Source organism: Leucopleurus acutus (assembly GCF_964270905.1).
Source record: "Leucopleurus acutus genome assembly, chromosome: 11".
In the NCBI taxonomy this organism is placed as follows: Eukaryota; Metazoa; Chordata; class Mammalia; order Artiodactyla; family Delphinidae; genus Leucopleurus; species Leucopleurus acutus.
The window spans coordinates 74934165-74952211 of NC_139152.1; the positions used below are offsets into that span (position 1 = coordinate 74934165).

Sequence of the window (18047 nt, forward strand, 5' to 3'; positions counted from 1 at the left end):
AAATATACAAGAAAAAGTTGTGCTGATACCTAAGAGTGGGATGCTGAAGGGTTAGTCCTCTCTCTCCTACGGATCTGAACAAAATTAGAAACAGTTTTACTGATGGAAAAGGTGTGCTGGAATATCTACCTTGCAGAGGAAACTCCAAAATCTTCCCCATCATTCTATCTCTATCCATTCCTCACCCAGCTGTAGATTAAGCAGCAGGGTAGCTGCACTTTTTCCCCTACAAGAGGAAGCTACAGCATGAAGGAGGCAAGACTAGAGAGGAGAGTGCAGCATTCAAGGTCCAGCTCTGAAAAAGTTGTCTAGAGATGACGTAGACCTTGAACACCAAATGCCTTCCCATAGAGATTACCATTTCACTGTAGTCATGAGAGTGGGATCTCTTGAGAGGTGTGAGAGAGAAGAAGAAAGACGTTTCTTCCTTCCTATTGAACATTCTGGGAAATTGATATTTTGTGGGCCAGCAAGACTGTGGAAAGAGAAAAAAAGGCCACTTCTTCTAGTGTTATCCTCAGCTCCGTGTATATCAAATGTACATATAAACCACTGCTTCTGCTTCAGAAGAAAGTAAAGGAGCAAACCCTCCTTTATGCCAGTGGATCAGAGATGACGTGCTATGTACACTTCTTTTTTCTTTTTTTTTTTTTTTTTTTGCAGTATGTGGGCCTCTCACTGCTGTGGCCTCTCCCGTTGTGGAGCACAGGCTCCGGACGTGCAGGTTCAGCGGCCATGGCTCACGGGCCCAGCCGCTCCTTAGCATGTGGGATCTTCCTGGACTGGGGCACGAACCCGTGTCCCCTGCATCGGCAGGCGGACCCCCAACCACTGCACCACCAGGGAAGCCCTTATGTACACTTTTGAGTGGTCGAACTTAGTCCCCACCAAATCTCCCTGTTGAACCTTCACACATTCATCAAAATCCACTTCAACACTTATCTGCTCAGTGAAGTCTTCCATGTTCCTCTGTGCTTATTCTCCTACCCTTGGAAGATCCTCTGAACTACTGCTGTAACTTGCATATACTCCTATGATAAAATTTATCCCTCTGTATTTCTATTGTTGGGTTAAATGATTGTGTCCTTTGTTAAACTCTGATCACCTTAAAGTCAAAGATGGCATCTTATTCATTCTTATATCCCCAGTGCCTGGCACAGACGTAGTAAATACTTTTCCATGAATAAAAATCCACTCTGTACCATGAAAATCATATTTAAAGTCATTGGGAGTATTTAGAATATGATACCCACCAGTTACATATGGCTATTAACTTAAAATTCATTAAAATGAAATAAAATTTAAAAGTTCTTCAATTCTATCACATTTCTAGTACTCCATAGCCATATTTGGCTAGTGGGCACAGTACTGAACAGTATTGACATAGAACATTTTCAAAGTTGAACAGTTTTTGTACAATATTTTCAATTTTTATGAGCAAATTTATCTTTTTTGCAATGTGAAAACACTAATTTGGACTGGTGGGATGCCCGTTATTTTATAGCCCTGCACACTATTGCAAAGAAGATGGAAGATGCTATGGATGTTCAGTGATTCTTCACTGTTGGGCACATTCTTGTCTAAAGCAGCAGAAAGCAACACACTGAAGTGACGGAAAGTTTGCCTTTCTTACTTACAGGCTGTGTATCCATGGGAAAATTACTTGACCTCTCTGTGGCTCCATCTGCTCATCTGTAAAAGGGATATTAAATAACCATACAGAGCCCACAGGGCTGTTGTAAACATTAAATAAGATACTTTATATACAGTTAAGACATAGTATTCAGTAAATAATAGTGATTATCTTTATGGTACCTGCACCTCAACACTCTAACCTATGAACACAATGTGGAGGAACTGCTGAGAACCATGGATAGATTCTCTTCATAATTTTTAAGACTATCACCTTTGGTCTTGACATGCTATGAACTGCATAAACTGTTGCATAAGCAAGGGCTGACCCTAACTGGATCAGGGCTATGATTCTGACTCTGCATTTCCTATATCTCAATTTCATCATCTGTGAAATGGAAATAGGACATTCTTATGGAATTTTTGTGATAAGTAGACATGGTCCAAAAAGAGCCAAACACAGAAGCTGGTAATTTGTTGTATGCATTGAATAAACTCTAGAAATAAATATCTGTTGTTGCTACTGTTGCTGTTGTTGTTTTTATCTTTCTACCAGGAGTTATCTCATGTCTGCAATATATTCAGTGCTAGTTTATTGAATGAATGAACAAATGAATGAATAGAGTATGCTAAAGCAATAAATAGCATTTTCCATTTATTGGCTGATAATAGAATATGAATAAATATCACTAACATGATCACTTAATAATTAAATAGCTCGTACAGAGCTTTGTACATTCCAGGCAGTAACTGGTATGAGGAGAATATGACTTTAACGGCAACAGTTTGGAGCCCTGTGCTCTGACTCTCATGATTCTTGTTTTTTAAATTTATTTTTTAATTAATTTATTTTATTTTTGGCTGTATTGTGTCTTCGTTGCGGTGCGTGCGGTTCTCACTGCGGTGGCTTCTCTTGTTGCGGAACTCGGGTTCTAGGCATGCACGCGGGCTCAGTAGTTGTGGCGCACAGGCTTAGGTGCTCCGCGGCACGTGGGATCTTCCCGGACCAGGGCTTGAACCCGTGTCCCTTGCATTGGCAGGTGGATTCTTAACCACTGCACTACCAGGGAAGCCTTCTCATGATTCTTATAATTATCCAAATATTTTCTTGGTTTTCTGCCAAATTTATGTACAAAACATAATTGACTGCCCGTTAATATTGACAGTGTGCATCTTCTGTTTACTCTTCGATTTTTAATACTAACCATATTTCTTTCAATAAGTGAACTCTGTTTTAGTCAGAGCCATTATAAAAACAGTCTGCTGTATCATAATGGAAAACCAGATTTATCTAATCATTTGACAAAGTTTCATCAAATATTTTTGTATTTATTACACCTCTGATCAATGCAGAAAAGTGTAAAATAATTGGGGTCATAAAAAGTGCCTGGGATGACAAACGATGTAAATGTAATGCTTAGCTGAGGCCGGTGGAATTTGTTCAATCATCCTACGGATACTGTTATAGTGTTTGGCCTAGTTATTCTTTGAGTGTCCTGACCAGATCCATTCCCCTCCCTTCTCTGCTCTGCCCCAGGAAGAGGCTTAATCTTCCTGGTTTTCTTGATGGTTATCTTCCCTTTAGGTTTGATCAGTGAAAGGATGTGAAGTAGAAGGAAAGAAAGGTTGATACCCTGCTTCAGTACTTCACCTCTGGTGGGTGTTGCAATCCTTCCAGGGACATGGCTGCCTGGGCATGGAAACCTTCCATGGCTGTCCTCTCACTTAGCTCCAAAAACTCCATTTCTTCTGCTGTCCATTTAGCCACATGGGTGAGAATGCCTTTCCTCCATTGCCCATTCCTAGGTGCCTCACCATGCCTAATTTCACGCCATAAACTCTGCACACACTCTAAAATAGTCCCTTCATTAAATTATCCTCATTTAAATTCTCTGGGGTAAATTCTGTTTTCTACCAGACTCCGACTTGTACAAAAGTTAAAAGAGAAAGCTCTATTGCCAGGTATTTACCAGGTATTTAACTATAAGAAAGTTATTAAACTTCTCCTAACTTCAGTTTACTTTTCTACAAAATGGGAATAACAATAGTATTTACTCATTTACTCTATAGGGTTGTGAAATTTGTATGTAATGATGAGAGAGAATCTCATGACTTTTCCTGAAATTTTGTGTTAATATGCTTTTGTGTGTGGGTAAATGATGGAGGAGATTCATATTTTGCAACCATACGGGAAGCCAGCCTGAAAATGTAATGAAGGAAGGCAAAGCTGAAAGAATTGCAGAGAAACTCCACTAGAGGCTCATCTAATAGCAGGACTGTTTTGTATTGCCCTTTATCGTTACCAGTTTGGATCTGGGTCTCAGTATTTACAATCAGGAAACACCCAAGGTAATAAAAGAAATAAACTGTTTTCTCATGTTTACTTATTAGATGGTGATAGCATAAATGTATTTTTTGATAAATATTTACTCTTGGTAAATCAGCCCATTCCCCAGGCTTATTGAATGGTCTTCTTTGATAGTTATTTCTAAATCCTGCAAAAAAAATTTTTTTAATTGAATGTTTAACTAAATGCAGGAAATATTTCTAATACATCTAGTAAGTACAGAAATGCTCAGGCTGATTACACACATAATAGTTTTAAAATTGATTTAGTATTTAGTAACTAAAAATATTGGTTTTTTAGACCAATAAGAGAAAGTCAGTTTTGTGCCTTATCAGCGTAATACTGAATATAGATAAAGTAAGTTATAATGCACAAATGTCAAAGGACAGAGGTAGAATACATACCTAAGAACTTGAAAAGGTGTGCTGTTTTTATCAAGAAAGCAATGTTTACTCTTCAGAAAATTGAGGTTAGGGAAGATTTACAATTACGCTTTTATACAATAGTAATTTAAAATGTGAATTTATTTTTTTTCAAAATAATGACATTAGCAAAAATTTTACATAGGCTGTATTGAATTTACACACTCAAATGAGGCTTAATCAGTAATAATGGGGATGAATACATTATTGCTAGACTATGTCAAAGGCGCTAACCCCCCCTATGAGTTACAGAAGATTGATACCATTTTTATTGATTTCTTCGGGAAATTAAAAGCTCTACTAAATTGTTTACTCCAAATTTTACATTTAGTGAAATAAGAATATCTGCAATAGCTCAGTTAACATCAATAATAAACTTCAAAACAGGATTCTGAAAATGGCAGGCAAAATATTTTTTTTTATTGTAGGCAATTATTTAAACTGCATATTTGGCTTTACGCATAATAAGTCATGTGGGGAAAACATCCACATTGCAGTTAGGTTTCCAGTATCTAGCTTTCTTTTTTTTTCTTTTTTTTTTTTTTTTGAGCAGTGACGTTAACGGGATTTTGCCAGGTTATAAAAACGAGAGTTTTCTTCGGAACTACTTGTAGTTTCCGAGCTGAATGGCAGAGCGCACATAGACACATCGGAAGGTGGATGGCTGGATCTCCCAGTACTGGACTGGGTTGCTGAAAAGGCTCACCCCGGAATAAGAAGCCTTTTTGGTGTTGTATCCAGGTGGGCAGAAGTCGTTAGGGCCGATTGCAGAGATGTTGTTGTTATGAAGGTAGACAACCTACAACCCAAAATAATGGCACATGGTTATTTTCCTCTAAATATATTGAGACCATACACGTATATACTTTATTCTTTTTTAGTACACTCATCCTTCAGTTTAAATACCTTAATACTTCTCAAACCAAACTTTTGATTTCTCTCTCTCTTTTTTTTTTTTTTTTTGCGGTACGCGGGCCTCTCACTGTTGTGGCCTCTCCCGTTGCGGAGCACAGGCTCCAGACGCGCAGGCTTAGCGGCCATGACTCACGGGCCCAGCCACTCTGCGGCATGTGGGATCTTCCCGGACCGGGGCACGAACCCATGTCCCCTGCATCGGCAGGCGGACTCTCAACCACTGCGCCACCAGGGAAGCCCTCTCTCTCTCTTTTTAATCTTGCTTTTCCCTCCCTTAGTCTTCCTCATCTCAGTATATGACATTTCAGTCTTTCCAGATGACTCAGGCTAAAAACATTGACATTATCTTTGGCTCTCCCTGTCTCTTATGCTCTCTGCCCAACCATCAACAAATCTCGCTAGTGCAACCTTCAAAATGCACATATAATCTAGTTCTGCCCCATATCTACTCCTACAGCCTTATCCAAAGCCACCATTATTTCCTTCTGGATTATTGAAGTTGCCCTGATTGTTCTTCCTGCTTCCTCTTTTGCCTTCTTGAAATCTGTTCTTTCTTTCTTTCTCTTTTTCTCCCTTCCTTCCTTCCCTCCTGCCTGCCTCCCTCCCTCCCTTCCTTCCTTCCTTCCTTTCACCAATTATTTAAAAATGTAAGCAAGTTATATCATCTTTGCCTCAATACCCCAGCAGTTTCCCATCTTACACAGAGTAAAATCCAAAGCTCTCACAGTGGCTGACAAATCCTACATGATCTGGCATCCTTCTACTCTGAGCTCATCTCTCCTCACTGTTCAATCCAACCACCCTAACCTACTTGTTTCTCTTCTCTAGAGGATGGTTCCTCCTCAGGTTGACACACACTGTTTCCTCCTGGCATAAACTTCTCCAAGATGTCTCCAAGTCTTACTGACTCATGTAATTCATTTATCCTTACCAAAGAAGTCTTTCTTGACTATCCCATTCTGCCATTTTCTGTTCCAATTATATTTATTTATTTTTATTCAGCGTAATGATCACTATATAACATGTATTTGCTTTTTGTCTGTTTTCCTCCTCTAGAATAAAAGCTCTATGAGGTAGGAAACCTGTTCAGTTTTGTTCGTGGCTGTATCTCCAGTGTCTACTAGAACAGAGTAGGTGTTCAACAAATATATGTTGAATGAATAAATGAATGAATTCATGGTTATTTCATAAACTGTGTCTACATGGAATGTTATGTTTTCAGGGCAAAGATAAAATGGTAGACATTTTAATGAATTATATAAAATAAGGAAGTAATATATAGTGAAGTAAGAGAGGGTATAGAGTATTAGAATCGAAATTAAAAATCACAAACTCTAAGAAAAGCTTGAATGTCACTGCATTTGGAATATATAGACCAAGAAATTTTTAACAAAAATGTATTCTATGTTACAAATTCAGCTCAAAGAATATAATGTTATAGTTCATCAGAAATTTTTTCTGAAATATATTTTATGGTTATGTTTAAGATAATGGTAATTTGTTCATGATTTTCTTAGGGAAATTAATATCAGACTTAAAAAGAATTATAGAAATGAGTTTTTACTCCCATTATTTATATGTGAATTCTGAAGAATAAGAAGTGAATTGATCATAAAACCAAGGCTAAAATATAATGCTAAGGCAATAATTTCTAAAGCAAGCTATAAAACCTATGAGGTACTCCCTTAAAATAATTGATTTGATGGCTTCCCTCGTGGTGCAGTGGTTGAAAGTCCGCCTGCCGATGCAGGGGACACGGGTTCGTGCCCCGGTCCGGGAAGATCCCACATGCTGCAGAGCAGCTGGGCCCGTGAGCCATGGCCACTGAGCCTGTGCGTCCGGAGCCTGTGCTCTGCAACAGGAGAGGCCACAACAGTGAGAGGCCCACGTACCGCAAAAAAAATAATAATAATAATTGACTTGAAATATTGTTCCATCTACCAGAACACTTGCACTCATATGCTGGTGAAAAGGGTCTTGATTAAGAAAGGGTTTAGAAGGAGAACAATAGATGTATTACAAAAACAGAAACAAGGAATATTAAAATCAAAACAGTATCTGTGAGGTTCGTGTGTGTGTGTGTGATTCTCAAACTTTGAAAATTTCTTCTTGTCATTGACCATTCTCCATTTCTCGGAAGTGATTAACAAGAAAGGAGAGAGGTGTTTGGTGAGAGTTTATGGCTAATAGTGAAAACGAGAGAAGGAAATATCAAGACATAAAGAGGGCTTCCCTGGTGGCCTAGCGGTTAAGAATCTGCCTGCCAATGCAGGGGACACGGGTTCGAGCCCTGGTCTGGGAAGATCCCACATGCCGTGGAGCAACTAAGCCCGTGAGCCACAACTACTGAGCCTGCGCGTCTGGAGCCTGTGCTCCATAACGGGAGAGGCCGTGACAGTGAGAGGCCCGCGCACCGTGATGAAGAGTGGCCTCCACTCGCCACAACTGGAGAAAGCCCTCGCACAGAAACAAAGACCCAACGCAGCCAAAAATAAATAAATACATTTATTTAAAAATAAAAATAAAAAAAAAAAGACATAAAGTATTAGTCTGTGTAAAAAGGAAAGTAAATTTCCAACCTGTTCTATGAGGTCAATATTTTCTTAAAGCCAAACAAAAATCATCACAAAAAAGAAAACTACAATTAAATACCTCCTATATAGACAAAAAAATTAACAAAATATTAGGAAACTGTCTGTATCTCACAACATTATAAAAGGACTATTCACCATGGCCAAGACCAAGCATGATTTATCTCAAGGGTGTAAAACTTATTTAACTGGAAATCAATTAATTTAATATAGCATATTAAAGGAATAAAGGACAAAATCACATGATCATCTCAATAGAAAAGAGAAAGCATTTGAAAAAACGCTTTCATGATAAAAATTTTCAGTAAACTAGAAATCAAAGGGAATGTTTTTAACTTGATAAAGAGCATCTACAAAAGACCTATAGCTAGCATCATGCTGAATGGCAAAAGGTTGATTGCCCTTTTAAACTAGGGACCAGGCAAAGATGTCTAATTTTATCACTTCTATTCAACATTGTACTGGAGATTCTAGCCAATGCAATGAAGTAAGGAAAAGAAATTAAAGGAATTCAGATAAAAAAGAATACTTAAAATTCTCTTTATTTACAAATTACATGATCCTGAATGTAGAATATCCAAAGGAATTCACAAAAAATTACTGCAACTAAAAACAATTTCAGCACAGCACTAGGGTAGAAGAAAGATCAAAAATCAACTGAATTTCTATAAACTAACAACAAAAAATTCAAAAATAAAATTATGGTAAACAATTCATTCACAACAGCATCAAAAATAATACAAAATTTAGGAACAAACTTAATAAAAAATTGTAAAACTTGCACACTAAAAATGCCAAAATATTGCTGTGAGAAAATAAAGACAAAATAGAGAGACATCCCATGTTTGTGCATTGGCAGACTCAATGTTATTACAAGGAAAATTCTCCCCTAATTGATCTACAGATTCAACACAACTCCTATCAAAGCCCTAGCAATCTATCTGAGAAGAAATGAACAAGCTGGTTCTAAAATCTGAATGGAATGCAAAGAAACAAGAATAGCCAAAATTTTGAAAAATAAGAACAACGTTAGAGGGCCTTCATTTCTAATTTCTAAACATAATCAAAACCTACAGTTATCAAAAGGTGTAGTACTAGCAAACAAAATGTGGTATATCCATACAATGAAATGCGATTCATCAATAAAAATGAATGAATTACTGACACACGTTATGATATGGGTGACCTAAAATTACTATGCTAAGTGAAAGAAGCCAGCCACAAAAGCCACACATTGTATGATTACATTTATATGAAATGTCTAGAAAAGGCAAATCCATAGAGACAGAAAGTAGATTAATGGTTCCCCGTGGCTGGGAATGAGATTAAGAACAAGTAGAAATATATAAAAGGGATATTTTGGAGGTAATCAAAATGTTCTAAAACTGGATTGTGGTGATGGTTGAATAATTACATGATTTTGCTAAAAATAATTGGACTATATAGATATAGAAAAGAAAGTAGAGTAGGTGAAACCCCTGGGACCCTCTAGAAATGTAGGTAAAATGGGTACATGGATGCCAATTAGAGATGGAAAACCAAGAGTGAGGTCCTTCTGAATGTGGGGCTCTGTGTGAATGTCCATGAGATTTGCTGATATTCAACAAAGATTTCAAAATGGAATGTTTTAGAATTTTTTCTCTGTGACCCACAGTAAGACACACACTATATATTGAGCTTTAGTATATATGGATCTATGCATATGAAACAAAAATTTTATAAAATACTTACAATTACAGTGATATTTTCTATTCTATTCAACTTATTCCATCCCATCCCATGGGATGTTCCAAATGAAACTTTTAAACTGATTTTATGAACTCAGTAATATGTCCAGACTAAAATTTGAAAAACAGTAATCAAGAAGATGAAAATTATTATTCTGAGATCTAAAAACAAAACCCAAACCAACCAAACAAGAAAGCCCACCACCAACAAAAACCTTAATAATGACAACATTAGCTATTTTTATTAGGTCTCCAAGCATCTCGGTTTTACTTGTGGCTACAAGCTATGCTTACTCACCACTCTACCACCACCACCAAAGACCCACTGAAAATGAATCAGCATGAAATAAAACGTCTTTAATTTCATCTTCATATGTAGAATTCTTACACTTTACTGAAAGCTAGCTAATGTAAATTGTGATATGTAAACTTAATTTGGAGGTTTTGGCACAACTCAGTAAAATAAAAGAGATCAGAAATTTATTGACACTGTTGACAGCAGAGTAAAGGATAAACCCATTTTGAACCCCAAACAAAGAAGTTGAGATACTAGATTACCAAAAGGTCAACTTTATAAAACGGTTTTATCTGTAAAAGAGTGTCAGTTTAAGACACAGTTTCTGAATCACCATGATTTCACTAAGTACCTACTGAAATTTCTGAAAGAAACAACTTAAATACAATCTTTAAAAAAACTGAAAAATTAGAAGAAATATACAAATATGTAAAATCTGTCGATGACCACATTATTGATCTTTTAAAAATATATAATTTAAATAATGTGTTTGTTTAATTTCCTCAAGGTAACAATGGAAATTTTATATTGTTATATATGAAATTACTATGATTATTTAAGGTAATAAGTACGCTTTACATTTATAGATTTATGGACTGTAAAGCTATATTACCATAGTGGGCCACTGAACCATATCTTCTTATCTTTAAGAATACACTATAACTTGATAATCTGTACAAAGTTAATTCAGTCAGTCACACTACTACCAATAGATAAACACTGTCTTTTGACCTATATGACATCTGCTGAAGCTAAAAGTTACAATTAGTATTTTATTCCATATCTATGCACTACAGATGATATCATCTTTTCCAACAAGTATGTATTTGTTACACTGATCTGTGACTTGAAACTACCCTGCTTCATAAAAAAAATATTACATTCTGGAAGCAAGCATTATAGTACGTTCAAGGCAGTAGTCCTAATTTTAAAAAAGTAATACTAATTTAAACCTATAGATTTCACAAAACCAGAATGAATATGTAGAAACATTAAAAATATCTCTGCAAAAGAATTTCTAAGCAGAGCTTCCTGCCTCCTAGCATCCCAGTAGGGAGGATTTGCTCCCTAGATATTCCTCACAATAGTTAGTGGCATTGCGTTACCTGGATGTACTTATGATCCGCCAGCCCACCAGGCACTTTGATAAGCTTGTTGTTGTTCAAATGAAGTTCCCTCAAATGAGGAGTGTTGGCCAGAGAGTCATTGTCGACAGCAGAGATGCTGTTGAAACCCAGTCCCAACCTGCAACAGAAAACAGAAACGAATGGATACACTACACGTGGATGCCTTCTTACAGGCATTGTGTGATTAATCAAGTCAATAGGAAAAGAATTTTATTTTGTTTTGTTTTTGTACTTACTGTTACCTCTGCCTAATGTGATTTTTCCAAACTTCCTGAGTTGGATAGAGCCCATTGGTTCTTAAGGTTTCAGCTCAGAGTTACCCTCTTTAAAACTCCTCTGACAGTACCAGACTGGATACGGTGTACCCCTAGTGAATGCTCATATAGCATCCTGTTATCACCCTCTTGTAAAACTCTAAGGATTGTGTACTTGTGCGTCTTGCCTTGAGAAAAGTGACTGTCTTGTGGTATATCCAGTACTAACACAGAGCTTGATATGATCAATGAATAGCTGCTGAATTGACTGTATAATGAATACAGTGAATTAATTTGAGAGAAAAATGAAAGGAACATTATCATTTCTGGCACTTTGTAAACCAAGCAATTGTATATTTATTACGCAAATTTATTTGTTGTAAATAAAAAGTGAAAGGTTCTAATGAGTCAATAAACCTACCTGCCACAAAGGTTAACAGAATTAGCATTTTACATTTGTTTGAGTTTATCAGTGACCATCTGTTAACTGTCAGAATATGCCTGGTGCCAACATTCTTGGCCTCTAGAGCCTTGATCTCTGACCCTGATCTTGGCCCCTCTGACATTTCTTATACAATGCCACTCAAGGTTTTGGGTTGTATTTTTTTGAAATTAGATGTTTAACAAGTGAGAGTCTGCAGCTGTGATGTCCCCTCACAGTAAATGGGATTCAAAAGTCAGGAGAAGTTGACTTGAAGACAAAACTTGTGTACCCAACATTCTAGGAATAAATCTCTGTCAGAACCAGGGTTCTGTCAATCCAAAAGGGCAGAGAGAGATGAGGCAACAAGGTTGTGGAAGAGAACCAGAAAGTTCCAAGGAAGAGAAAGGGGAAGAAACTATTGGATTCCTTCAAATTTAGTGAAAAAGACTTGGGTCCTTTTTGTAGGATGATTCCTACTTGCTTTCAGCTAGTTGAGATCTTTGAGCCCTTTTGGGATTTAGATGTTGGCTTAGGTAACCAAAGTCTTCCAATTTTAATCATGACTTGGTATTTGAAATAACTGAGATTAAAGTGTACTGATTTTAGGCTATTAATAGCACAGTTGGTTTGTCTTACCTATTGATTATCAACCTGGCATCTTGTCTCATAATATTTTGTTTTTTCCCAGTCTTAAACTTCCATCTCTTGTTTCTGGTCTTTCCTTTTCTATTTCAGAATCATGTCTCTATTTCTTATAGCACTCTAAATCCCATATCCAATTTGGGCTAATACATTTCTTAGAATATAATAATCTTAATTACCTATTGAAGTAAACTACATTTTCAATGATTAATTTATATTCACTCATCAAATGTTTTTGAGAACCTATTATGTTAAAGACTTTTATCTTAGGCTTGTGAGGGCAGAGGAGACATGGCTCAAAAACCACCATGATTCTTTCCATCGAAGAATATTCCGCCTATTAGGGGAGATGATGATATATATGCTTAATAAGAAAAGGGAAGTTTGCCTGATTAAAACACTTTATTTTTTTGCAGAGGGACATATAGTATTTTCTCTTCACTTGTTCTTAGTAACTAATCAGAATATTTGCACTGCAACAATGTTCTGAGATCAGTGGCTGCTTTTTTCTCCTTTCCTCAATTTTGATTTTCATCACCAAAATACCCTTCATGTTCCAAAATCAGTGAGGAGCAAAAAACATAAGGATTTGATGGTTTAATAGATGGATTTTTCTGGACTTGATTCCAAAGAGAAATGTATTTAGTTAATTCAAGAGTTGGGAAAGTTTGTTGGCCAATGAGGTATTTTCCACTGATTTAATGAATGGAATTCAAAATCCATTTAAACAGAAATCTTCATTTCTATTGACCTTTTCAAAGTTTATTAGCTCTTTATACTTCTATGCTTCTATTTGATACAAAGCATATGATTTTATATTAAAGAGAGGAAACTCAAAATCTCCATACCACTTTCAGTACAAAATAAACTTACTTTTCTAAAATGGCACAAATATTACGACTGATTTACCGTATTTAGAATTTTATACTATGGTCAATCCCAACTGCTACTTCTACTCTTCCTCTTCCTCCTCCTAATAATAATAATAATCCAATAATAATAGCTGTCCAAAAGACAGTTCTACACAATGCAGAATAATGCAATTGTTCTACACAATAAACAATGCAACTTATCTTCCTACAGTTTTCTCCAGCTAGAGAGACCTAATCAACATAGAAAGGTAGGTAATGCATAACAGTATTTTGAAAAATATCTTCTTCATTAGAGAGTGTAATTAAAATAGCTTTAGATAAAGGATTTCTTATCATTTGAGACACCAGGGTTATATATTGCAGCTATAGTCACATGCATATGACACTTCAGGCCTCACGCTCCACTGGGTCACTGGGGGATACCCACAGAAATGGGAAAAACTGCATTATATATCCATCTGCTCTTAGGTATTCCTCAGAGACAAATGATATGCTTTATATTTATTTATCCACTACAAAATTTATATGCAAAAAAAAGAGTGAGCCAATTTGGTACAACCCTATGCTTCTCTGTAAGGACATTCAGCAATACGTGTGGATGAAGAGCAGAGTGTTCCTTGAAGACAGCTGAAAGGGTCTGCCAGCACTCTTTTTTTATTGCTTCACCACATTGCAAATACAGAAAGACTGAAGTTAGGTTAGAAAGCAGGATGGGCACTAGTGATCATCTATAAGGAAAAAAAGTTAAGAAGGCTCAGAAGAAAAGTTTTTTTAGAGTACATTAAATGTCCAGAGACATTTTAAACTCTTTAGAGAATAGGAATTAGAGAATCTCATGATAACTATTCTGTACTGTAGTGTGAGATGCCCAATATTCCCATGTCTGGTAGCTTTCATTTTAATACATTTTCAAATTCTGAATACTATGTTATAATTAACTTAGCCTTCTGTTTCATACAGTCAAGTTAGAACAGATTGAATGAATATACTGATTTAATCAAATATCTTGTACATATATCTAAATTAATCTAAAAACAATATGGTATTCATAAAAAATAAGGGTGATTTTGGTGGGGTTATGATAAGAACACTATTTCATTAGTTTTTTTTAATATTAATAATTGGGCAAGCTGAAGTTTGAGGTTTGTAGAAACAACAACAAAAAATGTGGTTTAGGCAAAAGAATCAATCATCGTGTTTCTAATTCTGAGCATATAGGCACAATATACCTAGCCATTTTACTGATAGAATGCTATGAAAGAATATTATTACTTAGCCAAATTATTCAGTCCTTTCAGGCTAGCTGCATCAACTTTGGTGATTTTGTTGCCATCCAGATGTAATTCAGTAAGGGAAGGAGGAAGACCTGCAATATGGAAATATAAGAAGTTAAATTAGCAGATAAATGACAAAGACTTAATGAGAACATATGCCATCAATTTTCCAAAAGACATACAGTTTCAAAAGATTTTCTTTGCATCTGATTCATCAGTTTTGCTTTTCATCTTTTTCCTTCATCCCTTTTATACAATAATATATCTTTTGGGAAGTAGTACAAGCCCTTTCTGCTTTTCTCCTAGATTTATTATGACAAAAACATGGACTGGGTTTATCATGTAGTAGATTTTTGTCTTAGCCACTGTCAGGATACAGTTGTAGAACTGAAGAAAAACCCTGAATCTCATTAGTTTCTTACAGCTTTGTTAATGGGCTAGCACTGCCATTGACAAAGGATAATAACTGTAAAATGAGGAGATGGGCATCTGCACTACAATAAAGCGATTATGTATAAGTTCACCCTATAAACAAACTTAACCAGGTATTTTATTAATGAGCATAATTAATAACTAACACTTATATACTGTGCTGGCTTTAGTTTTAATCAAGTTTTCCATGAAAACATCAAATGCCTCTGTAATACAGTGTGTAGCAAGAGCTAACACTTACTTGTTCCTTTAAAATCAAAACTGTTTCTTTATACAAGACGAGTACAGAGACCTATAATCAAGTGATCTGCCATATGTGGGGCACCTGGGGAAAATATTTTAAATCCAAAATATCCACTAAACCTCTGGATAGTACTTCGTGAATGGCTACGACTTCTAAAAATTTAGTAATGTAAATTTAAAAGTTTAAATCTTTTATTTTCATTTCCTCCTGCCATCTGCGGCTCTATTAGGTTTTTATACAGCTTTTTAAATGGCATATTGTTCCATTTACAAGAACAGCAACAACTACAAAGAAAATAGCAAATGGGTTACATGTAGAACTAACATCTGCTTAGCAGATATTGGGTTGGCCAAAAAGTTCGTTCGGGTTCTTCCGTAAGATGTTTCAGGAAAATCCGAAAGAACTTTTTGGCCAACCCAATAGTATTGGTTGTTTGTCCATAAAGAATAAAACTGGAAAATCACAGGTTATGTTTGGTCTGAAATTTTCATTGCAACCCACTGAATTCTGTCAAGATCTTCTATTTAATGTAAAAGTTTATTCCATATTTGATTTGAAAATGACGATTAGTTTCTCAATAGTAGTATGATTTGTGTGGGGGATACTAAGGGAAGGAACTTCTACTTACTAAATGTCTGTTATGTGCTGAACACTGAGATTAGCATTTTCGTAACTTAGCTCATGTAATTTTTTTCAATGTATAAATTATTTTTCATTCACCTCATTTCATCAATGAGGAAACAGAGATTCACAATTACCCATTTTGTACGCTATCTAGCTACTAAGTGAGGAAAGTAATATGCTCCCAGATGGCCAAAGAGAGTTAAAATAACATGTTCTTAAATGAAGGAAATGAAATAACAATGGCATTATTCTTATGAGTAGATGTCAGGAAATCAGTCACTCTTAGAATAAGGGATTTCAACCACTTGAGTCTCCTTAGAATAAATAAATGTGGATTTTTAAAATACTTCTATAAAGAAAGCAAGTGAGTATATAACAAAGCAATGAGTGTATGTCCTTTTTTCCCTATCACTATGAAAAGACATTAAAAAAAAATGTAGTGTCTCTGGAACACCAATTATCATCTCATCCATCATTCTTACCTTGTTTCTAAGTGTCTTCCCTGTGGGACATCAGTTTCCAAAAAAAAAGTTATGGGAAGTTTGACTGTGGAAGGAAATTTTGCAATGGGATGGAGAGAGGCAAATTTATAAAGAATATCATTAGCCTATGCCACTATAGCATTTAGCCAAATTACTTTTTTTTTCTTTTCCTTTTCCATTTTTAAGATAAAATATATTGAGAGCTTACTTTGGGCCAAGTACTCTATATATATTACAAGTCTTATTTATTGATACATCTATTAATCCTCACAAATATCCTAGAAGATAGGAGTCACTAATACCTTCATTTTATAGGTAACAAAACTGAGGTTTTAGAGATGTGGAATAACTAGCCTGAAGTCACAAAACAGCTAAATGATTGAGTCAAGCCTCTCACCCAGGTTGGTCTAACTCCAGAGTGTGAATTTATAATCTCTCTACTCCTCCATGGTCTTTTCATGTCCATCAGTGATGGGACACAATATATGGAAATTAAGACTCCTGGAAAGTGGTGACATCCAGGCATAAGGGTCCCAGCCTAGGAAAGGTAGACTCATACATGACACAGGCATAAATATTCACAGGAAGTAGGACTTAAGACGGCAGCAGAGTGAAATGGTCAAACACATGAGCTCTGATGTCAGCCCGGCACAACCCAGCTGTGCCACTTCCTAGCTCTAAGGCCTTGGTCACAATTTACTATCTCTTTAAGACTTATTTTCCTCATTTCTAAGACAGGTGTGATAATATTACTATAAAGGATTGTTTCGAGATTCATATAACAGAAGCCATGAAAAGCATTTGGCACAAGTGCTTAATAAAACTTACTTACTATGATTTTAATATTATTAAGAGTTTAGTAAATAAAAGCAAGCTAGAGAAGATGAGAAAAGAGCACCTAGCATAGGGATAGACACATGTAAGAAATCAAGGAAAACTGATCACTAAGTGATGAAATGTGTTACTGAGGTATATTTAGGAGATGTAAGTAGAAGGACAGCAAAATCAAAGATTGTACTTAATGCAAATCATCTGGCAGCATCAAGCAGTGAAAAATACCTGGACTTTAAATTCTAGCTACTTTACTTCACCTCCTACAGCGCTAAGGCTTTAGGCAAGATAAATATAGAAAATTATATGTATATGTATATGTATATAATAAAATATACTATTGTAAATATAAATTTAAAATATAGTTACAAATATAAAATCCTTGCACTGGGGATTAAAAAATTACTTGTTACATGTAACAAGTCAGAGACTCAACATGAAAGTACTTTGTGAACTATAAATCAATCTCTATCTATCTATCTATCTATCTATCATCTGCACCAGTAGTTGCTATTAATGGGCATCAAAAACATACTTTGTAGCCAAAAGACTGTGGAGAGGGCAAGGGGTAGTAAGGAAACATTCTATGGACTCCGTACTCTCTAGACTTGAAGTTTCTGTGGAAGCACAGTAAAGGGAAATTGTTTTCTGTGGGCAAGTACCTATATTTTCTACCCAATTCAAGAACAAGACATCCAAGTTGAGGAAGGGCCAGACTAAGGGGAAAATTTGAGAATACAGAGGCAGTTTTGTGAGACTGAAAAACCTGGGACCAGAAAAATGTAAACTTAGAGAAACTTATTTTTGGTGATTTGATGCCTTTTCTGTCACAAAGATTGGCTTATGTGCCTGTCCTGGCTAAGCCTTAGCATGATGAGCTTACCCCTGTGACTGTATGATGATTGCTGTTTA

At 35.9% G+C, this 18047-nt stretch overlaps 1 protein-coding gene across 2 annotated transcripts in view; it reads right to left on the bottom strand.

The window, feature by feature from the left end:
• Nucleotides 1-4918: 4918 nt before the first annotated feature.
• DCN (decorin) overlaps nucleotides 4919-18047 on the bottom strand; it is a 36584-nt gene continuing 23455 nt past the window's right edge. For both annotated transcript variants that reach the window (XM_082849249.1, XM_082849248.1), the window contains exons 6-8: nucleotides 14521-14614; nucleotides 11036-11174; nucleotides 4919-5200 (exon numbers count right to left, since the gene is read on the bottom strand). In XM_082849249.1, coding sequence (XP_082705375.1) covers nucleotides 5006-5200; nucleotides 11036-11174; nucleotides 14521-14614 — 428 coding nt within the window. In that variant the 3' untranslated portion in view covers nucleotides 4919-5005. The remainder of the gene's footprint in view (nucleotides 5201-11035; nucleotides 11175-14520; nucleotides 14615-18047) is intronic.